Source organism: Mustelus asterias, chromosome 24 (genome assembly GCF_964213995.1).
Source record: "Mustelus asterias chromosome 24, sMusAst1.hap1.1, whole genome shotgun sequence".
Lineage (NCBI taxonomy): Eukaryota > Metazoa > Chordata > Chondrichthyes > Carcharhiniformes > Triakidae > Mustelus > Mustelus asterias.
Window position 1 is genome coordinate 12,153,616 of NC_135824.1, and position 12,034 is coordinate 12,165,649.

The window sequence follows — 12,034 nt, forward strand, 5'->3', positions numbered from 1 at the left end:
GATCAAGTCACCTCTTACTCTTCCAAGCTCCAGTGGTGATGTGGAGATGCCAACGTTGGACTGGGGTGGCCACAGCAAGAAGTCTCACAACACCACGTTAAAGTCCAACCGGTTTATTTTGGAATCACGAGCTTTCGGAGTGCTGCTCATTCATCAGGTGAGTGGATGAAGGAGCAGAGCTCTGAAAGCTCATGATACCAAACTACAGTGGATACAGGCGTAACCTCTCCAAACAATTCCTCTTATGACAACCCACCCATTCCAGGTATTAGTCTGGTAAATCTTCTCTGAATAGCTTCTAAATGTATTTGCATATTTCCTTAAATAAGGAGACCAATACTGTACATAATAAGCCAGATGTGGTCTCACCAATGCCCCGTACAACTAAAGCATAATAACCTCAGTACATTTGCTATCAATTTCTCTCACAATAAACAATAATATTGTATTAGCTTTCTTTATTACTGCTGTCCCGGTGTTGTGATTTTGTGATCCATGCATCCCCTAGTTCATGATGTGGAGATGCCGGCGTTGGACTGGGGTAAACACAGTAAGAAGTTTAACAACACCAGGTTAAAGTCCAACAGGTTTATTTGGTAGCAAAAGCCACACCTAAAGTGTGGCTTTTGCTACCAAATAAACCTGTTGGACTTTAACCTGGTGTTGTTAAACTTCTTACTGTGTTTCCCCTAATTCACCCAGTCCTATTCGCTATAGTCAGTGGTTAGAGAGACTGTACATCACTCTCGTGAGGATTTGAACCCAGGTCCCAGAGATGAAAAGGCAAGTGCCCAACCCACAAACCTACCCAATGCTCAACTCAACAAGCGGGTGAGGAGCTGGTGAGGAGCACAAATACTCACTGAGTTGGCAGCTTTTCCCCACATACGGAGATGGGCAATCACATGAGAAATCTGCATCCAGATCCACACATTGTCCTCCATTATTACACGGCTGAGAAGAACAGTCATTGATATCTGGAAAAAAAAGATGGGAGTATATGTTAGTATTATTTTCCAGACCAAAATCATTGCAAACTGCGACCTTCCACCAGTTCACTCTCCCCTTGCCACTGCATTGGTGACCGGGCATTTAGAGGCTCTTCCCCACTACCTGGAATGCCCTCCCTAAATCCCTCTCTATTTTTCTCTTGAAATATTTAATGTTTAATGAAAACTTAATGCGTGGTAGGTCCATCCAAAAGTCTGATGGCAGCAGGAAAGCAGCTGTTCTTAAGTCGGTTGGTTCGTGTCCTCAGACTTTTTTATCTTTTTCCCGATGGAAGAAGGTGGAAGAGAGTATGTCCGGGGTGTGTGGAGTCCTTAATTATGCTGGCTGCTTTTCCGAGCCAGTGGGAAGTGTAGACAGTGTCAGTGGATGGGAGGCTGGTTTGGGTGATGGACTGGGTTTCGTTCATGACCCTTTGTAGTTTCTTGCGGTCTTGGACAGAGCAGGAGCCATACCAAGCTGTGATACAACCAGAAAGAATGCTTTCTATGGTGCATCTGTAAAAGCTGGTGAGTGTCGTAGCAGATATACCAAATTTTCTAAGTCTTCGGAGAAAGTAGCGGCGTTGATGGGCTTTCTTAACGATAGGAGTGGTACAGTGGCTAGCACTGCTGCCTCATAGCAGCAGGGACCCGAGTTTGATTTCAGACTTGGTCACTGTGCGGAGTCGGCACGTTCTCCCCGTGTCTGTGTGGGTTTCCTCCTGGCGCTCCAGTCTCTTCCCACAGTCCAAAGACATGCAGGTTAGGTGGATTGGCCATGTAAATTCTCCTCAGTGTACCCGAACAGGTGCCAGTGTGTGGTGGCTAGGGGATTTTCACGGTAACTTGCAGTATGAATGTAAACCTACATGTGACAAATAAATAAACTTAAAACTTAAAAAGTGTCGGCATGGGGGGACCAGGATAGGTTATTGGAAAAGCTTGAAGCTCTTGAAGCTCGGCACAACATCGTGGGCCGAAGGGCCTGTTCTGTGCTGTACTGTTTTATTTCTATCATTCTGGGGAGGTAGCCAGTGCCAAGAGATCAACAAGACACCCAAAGTCCTATCTCAAGGACAATGTCAAAACATGAAAGCCCTTAACATCAATCATGACAAATGGTGACAGAGTGTGGGCAGGAATTTGTCACCACCCAACATGTCATTTCAGAAGTCCCAAAGGCGACGCCAGCATCCCGCACCATCGTTAAGGGACAACTTCATGTGTGACACATGCGACAGGCTTTGCCTCCCCAGAACTGGCTTGTTCAGCCATTAAAAGGAATCCAATTTCACCCAACTTCACCAAAGATCCGCGGCTGCATTGCCATCATCTCTCGCAGATGGAAACAAGGGATAGCATGGTATGGAAAGGTGGGTTTGATGTAGAACTTCAGCCATGATCTTGTTGAATGATGCAGCAAGGATCAAATAGCCTAAACCAGATCCTATTTCTTATAATGATGCTAGGTTATAGTAGGTTGTGTTGTGGATCTATTAATTCAAAAACTATGGGTTCAACCATCGCAATTTGAGGATTTGAATACAGTTTACAGAAATAGAAAGCTGGTACCAGTAATAGTGACCATAAAGTTGTTAGATTGTCATAAAAATGTATCTCATGGAGTCAGAGGATCCCTACAATGCAGAAGGAGGCCATTCGGCCCATCGAGTCTGCACCAACAACAATCCCACTCAGGCCCTATCCCTATCACCCCATGTATTTACCCTGCTGGTCCTCCTGGGCCAATTTATCATAGCCAATCCACATGGCCTGCACATCTTTAGCGTTATGGTTAACTCTGGCTCACAGGTCTTGTAGGGAAAGGAAATTTTGCTGTTCTTCCTCAATCTGGTCTATTTATGATTCCAGGCCCACACAAACATGGCTGACTTAACTGCCCCTTGAAGTGGTCTAGCAAGGCACCAAACACTTGGGCAATTAGGAATGTCCAATAAATACTGGCCTCGCCAGTGCTGCCCACTGCCCAATAATTATTACAAAATCTTCTACAGTTTTATTAATAAGAACAGGTTTGCCTTAATTACCGCCAATCACAACCGCACCTGCAAAGCAGTATTTTGGCATGAATATTTCTACGTACTAACACATGAAGCAATTTAAACCCTGTGCAAATATCACTCAGCATGAATTCACCAAACCCAAGTACTCCCAGACTATCTTCAGAAAGGGACAAGGCAAGAAAACAAAAAGGAAAACTTGAGAAAGGGTAATTTACTTTCCATCCCTGCAATTACCAATGGTTATAATGCAGTCTCACGCCTTAGGCTAATATTATAGATTATCAAGAGCCACAACCACAACTGCTGTCTTGTTCCATGGCCACTCTCAGTGCTGCACCATTGAGCGATGATGGAGCAGTCTTTTCCCTGTGCTCCTGATGCGCTATCAATAAGGCGAAAGACTACCGATATGCCAATATAAGTGTAGGCTTTTATTCACAACAGAATCAGGAGCAGATCCCAACAATTAACCGACCTGGACTGAACAAGGGGGAGGAGACAGCCACCTTTATACTAGGTGCTGAGGGGAGGAACCAAACTGGAAGGGGATGTGTCCAGGTATGACAAACACACACAACGGTGGTCCATATAGGACAAAGGCACAACTGAGGTCCACCACAGCTCCCTTGCACAATAAACTTCAGGTCATGTCTCTGTGACCTGATGCCAAGTGAAACCTCTCCACAGGAAATAAACTACAGACCAATTTAATACAGTCCAATTGGGAATAAAGTTCTTCTATATAGATAAGGGAATTTTTTTTCTCCCATCTAACCCATGCTTATGATACCTCAAAGCAAAATGCAAATGCCCCTTCAATTTTTGTCCCCCCCTATCTTACTCAGAGACCATTTCAGATATTGGTCACTCAGTGTGTGCAGAAGTTTAAAAAGTTTATTTATTAGGGTCACAAGTAGGCTTACATTAACACTGCAATGAAGTTACTGTGAAAGATTTCCTAAAATCAATCCTGATTGTCACTAGTTTGTATGTATGCCCCATTTTTCTATTCCAATTAGTATTTAATTTCCTTTATAAGATCCTATCACAGATGCCTATTTTCAAAGCTGAAGAATCCATAGTTTGTATGTAGGTCCCATTTGTCCTGCACTCATGGTTTACCATGGAATAGTTCTTTGGATTAAGTTTTTTCTACTCCAATTAGTATCTAATATCTTTTATAAGATCCTATCTCAGAGATTGCCTATTTTCGAAGCTGAGGAATCTAAGTTCCTCCTGAGTCTTTCCTCAAAGTCTTCTGACCATCAGGACGAACTTTGTCGCTATTCTCTGCATTGTTTCAACTGTTTTATTGGGGCATTTTTATGGGAAGTGGGATAATCCTGCTTCCTAATTGTGTTTGCTTGATGATTTTATCTTGAGAGTAGCTCAGCAACATCCTACAGCCAGGCGGGGTATGAACAGAAGCCCAGGTATAAATAGAGCCTCGAGTCTGCCTGGGGCCACACGTAGTGGTGGATGCTGCAAATGTCCAGGTTAGTATTCGAGAATACCACTTCAGCAAAAAGCTTAATCTCAGTCTGAGGGATCAGTAGTAGATTACAATACTACTTATTCCTGAATTTCCTAAATTCCCTAAAAAGGTGAATGTATTTTACAATTACTGTAATATCTTCAGAGGCCATTAGACTTACAAAACACTAGGGATCTGCAGGAATCTGCTACATTAATTTTGATCTGATCATTCTCAAATCATTAGCTCCCAATCTCATTAAATTACTTAAAGGTTCAAATGTGTGAGCGATGCATATTTTAATCATCGAGTACAAGGATTAATTTTCTCGTACAGGCCTGTTAAAACAAGACTGCATTGGTATCCATGCCCCAGTTGTACCTTGTAATAAACGGAAATCTCTTTTCTAGTCATCCCCCTCCCTAACGTGCTCCATTGATCTGTAGTAAGTAATATGTAGAATTAAAACATTAGCAGCATCTTTCCTAGACTTAAAAGGCATCTAATGCACAAGAGTCCAATTACAAAGGTCTAGCACATGAGTGAAGACTTTTCTGGAATGTGAGATCACCTGTTGCCAGGTTCCATTGACCTATTCAGCTGCTTTATGGAGGTGAGTGACTGAACCACTTACATGCAGCTGTCTACATTGTGATCTCTGTAGAGGCACAAACATTTCCTGCTTTACAACAGTGACTACACTTCAAAAGTAGTTCATTAGTTGTAAGTCATTTTGAGATGTCCGGTGGTCATGGAAAGTGCTATACAAAGAACAAAGAACAGTACAGCACAGGAAACAGGCCCTTCGGCCCTCCAAGCCTGTGCCGCTCCTTGGTCCAACTAGACCAATCGTATACCAAAGAATTCCTACATCCGGGCCATTGACTCTGCACCAACTCTCGAAAAGAGCATCCCACCCGGGCCCTCCGCTCTGCCCTATCCCGGTAACCCTATGCTTTTACCATGGCTAATCCACCTAACCTACACATCTTTGAACACTAAGAGGGCATTGTACAAATGATGTGGAACTTTCTTTCTTAATCTTTGTAACCAACTCATTTGTGTTAACATGCAGTTGAAAAGTTATTGTACTCCCATTGCCATGGGATACTTACACCCCATTCATAATGTCTCAGCGGTTAAGCTAGACCCAGTTATAAAAAAATGGTGGATTCAGGGACCAAAGACAGCACCCAAAGAACTGGCCTACAAGTTCATATTCAGTTGCCATGCTCCTTTCAAATGGTAATTTTGGAGAAAAAATTGTTCCACTTTATATTATACAAGAAACTACTTACTGCCTGTACCTACTTACTCTCCCTATACCTGACAAGACAACTGGACAAAGAACAAAGCAGTCATACACTTTGGCGCAGTGGTCAGCACTGCTGCCTCATGGCAACAGGGACCCAGGTGCAATTCCAGCATTGGATGACTGCCTGTGTGGAGTTTGCACATTCTCCCCGTGTCTGTGTGGGTTTCCACCAGGTGCTCGGTTTCCTCCCACAGTCCAAAGAAGCGTGAATTAGTGGAGTAAATATGTGGGGTTACAGAGATATGCTGGTAGTGTGGACCTGGGTAAGAATCTCTGTCAGAGAGTCGGTGCAGACTCGATGGGCCAAATGGCCTCCTTCTGTACTGCAGTGATTCTATAAAAAGTACTGAGACACACTTTGGAAACCATCAGAGGCCTCCACTGTAGACAACTGCTCACAGGTCAGCCCTGGAAGATCATAGAATCATCGAATTCCTAGAGTGCAGAAGCAGGCCATTCAGCCCATTGAGTCTGCACTGACTCTCCAACAGAACATCCAACCCAGACCCCTAACTCTGTAACCTTCTGCTTATGAATCTAAAACTGGTGTGGACAAAATCAATGGGAAAATGTTACCAGATTTTGCAGATAGGCCAATAATTCAGACTGCTTGCAGAAAAAACAAGTGACTATTTAGCTCTGCCACCTGATGCAGAGATGGAGGCCATCTCTCACTGAGCACAATGCATCATGTAAATTGGGTATTTCAGGTAAGTTATACTGTAAATACCTCCTTCTTCTGTTATCCACTACTTGAAAGGACGAAATATGTACCCTGGAGACATCAATTGCAGATAATCTGATTGGTTACAGAGATTGTGTTTTTCTCCAGGGCAGGGAGCGAGGAGGATAGTCGGTACTATAACAGATCTGTGGATTCGAAAGCAGAACCAATTCTTCTGCAGTTCCGTTTGAAAAGAACAAAGGCCAACTCATCAAAGAATCTCTCTTGAAAGAAACTATCAGATCTGAGGAGCAACAAAGGGATTCAGCTCACCTCTAAATGAGGGCCATCACATTCATTATTATTTGCTATTTTGTTAACGGTTCCATGTGATGGAAAGAAACTGGAGCATCTGCCATCAATATCCATAGCTTCAGGCTACAATCTGCATGTGTAAGTGTTTGTTGCCACAGCAACTTGGACTCCTTGAGGGAGCCAATTGGCTGGAGGGGCTGGGGCGCCAACAGCACGGGGTTTGATACCCGGTCAATTGGATTGGGTTCGAGACCTGCCTCTTCGTCCTATCCATGATGGAGATCGCGGCGCTTTGAGTCGGACCTGCCTTTGGGCAGAGAATTCAAGAGGAAGAAGTTCGTGTTGCTGTTTGCAAGGCCTTGCTGCGCATAAAACAAACTGCCACAACTCCTACATTTCAACAGTGACTGCACTGCAAAAGTCCTTCAATGACTGTAAAGCATTGTGGATGTCCTAAGGTCATGAAAGGTACATATGAATGCAAATCTTTCATTGTTCTTTTGTGTTGATAGAGAGGAATAAAAATCCCCCAAACATTCACGAATTCCACAAGAATTTCACAAGAAACTACAAAGGAATGTGAATAAAACCCTGTCCATCACTCAAACCAACCAGTCGCCCATTGATTCTGTCCACACTTCCCACTGCCTCGGAAAAGCAGCCTGCATAATTAAGGACCCCACGCAAGTTTTTCCAACAACCTGTGCTGGTCCCCCCATGTCGACACTATAGTTCAGAAAGCCCACCAACACCTCTACTTTCTCAGAAGACTAAGGAAATTTGGCATGTCAGCTACGACTCTCACCAACTTTTACAGATGCATCATAGAAAGCATTCTTTCTGGTTGTATCACAGCTTGGTATGGCTCCTGCTCTGTCCAAGACCGCAAGAAACTACAAAGGGTCGTGAACGAAACTCAGTCCATCACGCAAACCAGCCTCTCATCCATTGACACTGTCTATAATTCTCGCTGCCTCGGAAAAGCAGCCAGCATAATTAAGGACCCCACACACCCCGGATATATTCTCTTCCACCTTCTTCCGTCGGGAAAATGATACAAAAGTCTGAGGTCATGCACCCGCCAACTCAAGAACAGCTTCTTCCCTGCTGCTATCAGATTTTTGAATGGACATACCTCACATTAAGTTGATCTTTCTCTACACCCTAGCTACGACTGTAACACTACATTCTGCACTCTCTCCTTTCCTTCTCTATGAATGGTATGCTTTGTCTGTAGTGCGCAAGAAACAATATTTTTCACTGTATACTAATACATGTGACAATAATAAATCAAATCAAAATTTATTTATTTTAGTTGTTGCTTCCCAGTAATACATAGAATTTATAGCACAAATGAAGACCATTCAGCCCGACTAACCTATGCCAGTCCTATGGAGCTTCCCCCACTCTACTTCATCTTATCCTGTCAGTATAACCGTCCATTCCTTTCTTCCTCAAGCACTAATCTAGCTTCCACTTAAATACATCTATGCTACTTACCTCACTACACTTGTGCTAGCAAGTTTCACCTTCTTCTGGCAGTAAGCTGTGAGATGCAGGTTCTAGTAAGTTAGGTTCTGCTGTTGTTCCAGTTAAAAACACAGGCCAGAATTTTATGTGGAATGAGCAGGCATGTGCCCAACCCAAAATCACGTGTGAAGACACTGGGCATGTGACCCGGTGTCTTCGTGCTCATATGCCCATCGACACGCGTGCATGGAAGTCGGAAAGCTCCCACCGACAATTAAGTCCATTAAGGAGGTAATTATTAAGATTTTTTTGATTTGATTATTGCCACATGTATTGATATACAGTGAAAGGTATTGTTTCTTGTATGCTACACAAGGAAAGCATACTGCTCATAGAGAAGGAAAGGAGAAGGTGCAGGATGTCGTGTTTATATGGCCCATGCACATTTACGGTTGGCAGATGGACCAATCAGCCAGGCAGCCATCACGTTTGCACTTCATACTCGATACAGAGCGGGATAAAATGTCTGGGATGAAATAAAATAAAAGATGTTCGAGGGCTGTGGTGTGATGCATCATGCTGTTTGTAGCTTGAATTTGCATTAGAGAGGGTTTGCGTCATTTTTTTGTGCAAATTTCTTTGAAACAATACTGTATCTCCCTGAGGCAGCTCCACAGTAGCTGCCAGCCTTCAGGAAGCTCGTTGGAAATGCCCACCTGTACCCTCACTAATGTGGCACCTGCCCTCTTTCCGACACCTCCCTCTTTCTCAGTATATAATTCACGCTAGCAACCAATTAATTGACAGCCAGCTGGAACTGTGGGTGGAAGTGCATATCGTATCTGGGTCCAAAGGGCCCATTTCCATGCTGTAAGCCTCTATGAGTCTAAGAAAACCCACCCAGGCTCTCCCCTCTGCCCTATCCCGATAACCCCATGCTTTTACCATGGCTAATCCACCTAACCCACACATCTTTGAACACTAAGTGGACACCGTTCATGCGTGCATGACAAGTGCAAAATTCTGGCCATAAGGACATGAGAAATTGGAGCAGGAGCAGACAACACTGCCCCTCAAGCTTGCTCCGCCATTCAATATAATCATGGCTGATCTTCTCTCACCTCTACTATCTCACTTGTTCCATATAGCCCACAACTTCCTGAGAAACCTTAAAACTGTCTATCTCACCCTTAAAGTGATCCAACAATGAAGCATCCACAGCCCTCAGGGATAAGGAATTCCTAAGATTCACCACCCTTGAATAAAGGAATGTCTCCTCCTCTCAGTTCTTTGCTCAGTGAGAGGGTTTTCCTCAGCACTACACCTGGGGGTCACTGAACTTTGGGAAAAAGTGTAAAACATATCAGACTCCCCTCATGGAATTCGGGCAGTCTCCCACTCCTTGGACTTCTGTGGAACACGGAAAGGAATGACTTGATTATTGCCACATGTATTGATATACAGTGAAAGGTATTGTTTCTTGTATGCTATACAAGGAAAGCATACTTGATTCACATGGGCGGCACGGTGGCACAGTGGTTAGCACTGCTGCCTCACAGCGCCAGGGAATTGTTCAATTCCGGCCTCGGGTCACTGTCTGTGCGGAGTTTGTACATCCTCCCCGTGTCTATTCATTCATTTGTGGAACATGGACGTTGCTGGCTGGCCAGCATTTATTGCCCATCCCTAGTTGGAGGGCAGCTGGGCATCAACCACATTGCTGTGGCTCCTTCCCTAAAGGGCATTAGTGAACCGGATGGGCTTTTCCGACAATCGACAATGGTTTCATGGTCATCAGTAGATTCTTAATTCTAGATATTTGTAATTGAATTCAAATTCCACCATCTGCCGTGGTGGGATTTGAACCCGGGTCCCCAGAACATTAGCTGAGTTTCTGGATTAATAGTCCAGCAATAATACCACTCGGCCATCACCTCCCCTGCCTGGGTTTCCTCCAGATTTCCTCTCACAGTCCAAAGATGTGCGGGTTAGGTTGATTGGCCATGCTAAATTGACCCTAGTGTCAGGGGGATGAGCAGGGTAAATATGTGAGAATGGGGCCTGGGTGGGATTGTGGTCAGGGCAGACTCGATGGGCCGAATGGCCTCCTTCTGCACTGTAGGGATTCAATGAAACTTGATAATTTTGCAGAAACAACTGCTTATCCACAAATTAAGTGAAGTGATATTGGATTTAAAATGAATGGGGTGTGTGCGTGTTGAGTAGAGATCTCAGAAAAATGTCTGAGTGGGAGTAACAATGGGATGGGAGGAAGCAGAGTGCAAATGCTGAATCTTCACAGACAGAACCTTGCTAAGATTTTAATCTCCTCTCCACTGACCAGGTGTTCTAATGTCTTGCCAAGTTGTTGGGAAATCCTTTTCAAAGCCTCTGTATATTGAGAACATGTTAATCTTCTTAAATCCAGAATCCTGTGTTTAGTAAACAACTCTCCACTCTTCAGCTGAAACAAGCCTCTGGGCAGTTCACAGAAAGGCACGGAGGGGAAAAAGGGAACAGAATTCATAGCCCAAAGACAACAAACAGACCTGAAAAAGGAACAATCAAAATAACAGAGAATGGCGGAGGTCAATCAGCACCTGAAACAACCAAAGGTGGCTTTAGGCCTTGGGCCTTTACGCCTTTCATCTGAAATAATTCCAGTTCCAATCCCCACCCCAGATGGTAAACTGCCTTTATTCAGATGTTGATGTGTAAGTCCAACATCATGGCTGGAATTCTCCCATCGTGCCCGCCGCTGGAATTCTGGCAGGCAGGTTGCAGAGAACGTGAAACGCCACTGACGGTCGGGCAGGAGTTTCCGGCTTTAAGACCAGAGCGGCCGGAGAATTCCGCCCTTTGTGTTTTCCTTTCAGAGTTCTATTATTTACAATTTTACTATATTTTTATGAAATACTTGAAACATTTCTCCTGGTCATCTACCATGAAAGGGCGCGTTTACACATCCATAGAATCCCTACAGTGCAGAAGGAGGCCATTTGGCCCATCGAGTCTGCACCGACTCTCCGAAAGAGCAGCTTACCCAGGCCCTCGCCTCCACCCTTATCCCTGTAATCCTGCTCATTTACCACGGCTAATCCATCTAACCTACACATCTTTGGACACTTAAAGGGCAATTTACCATGGCCAATCCGCTTCACCTGCACACCTTTGGACTGTGGGAGGAAACTGGATCACCCGGAGGAAACCCACGCCGACACGGGGAGAATGTACAAACGTCACACAAAACACCCAAGGTCGGAATCGAACCCGGGTCCCCGGCACTGTGAGGCAGCAGTGCTAATCACTGTGCCACCCCCAAATCCATTTCAAACAACCTCTCATCTTTCACCAGCTGGGACCTGTCCAACTATTAAATGATAGAGGTATAAAATGTAAGTCTATTTTTGACTGGACACCAGTCATATCAGGGATCTTGGGATTGGTTACACTTTGACCAATATACCACGTCTAATATTACCAAACTGACTATACCAGGAATGGCTGTGTCAGGACTAATTGTACTGGGTCTAAGCACACAGGGCTTAAGTGTATTTAACCTGCTGGATCTGACTCTGCTGGGTCAGAGCAAGCTGAGTCAGTATACATTGGTAATAGAACATATCAGGACTGACTTTCACTTCATGTAAAACTATTGGGTTCTTAATTCCCAAATAACTGAAATAAAATGTATTTTTTATTAAAATTGCCTCACACCATTCATCACGAATGCACTGTTCCCTCCACCCATTCACACCCTCAATTACCTTTCAGCAGGTTTCT

At 44.2% G+C, this 12,034-nt stretch overlaps 1 protein-coding gene across 4 annotated transcripts in view; it reads right to left on the reverse strand.

Moving 5' to 3' along the window:
• Positions 1-12,034, reverse strand: part of LOC144511208 (EGF-like repeat and discoidin I-like domain-containing protein 3) — a 105,829-nt gene that overhangs the window by 21,418 nt on the left and 72,377 nt on the right. For all 4 annotated transcript variants that reach the window (XM_078241300.1, XM_078241299.1, XM_078241298.1 and 1 more), the window contains one exon: positions 864-977. In XM_078241300.1, coding sequence (XP_078097426.1) covers positions 864-977 — 114 coding nt within the window. The remainder of the gene's footprint in view (positions 1-863; positions 978-12,034) is intronic.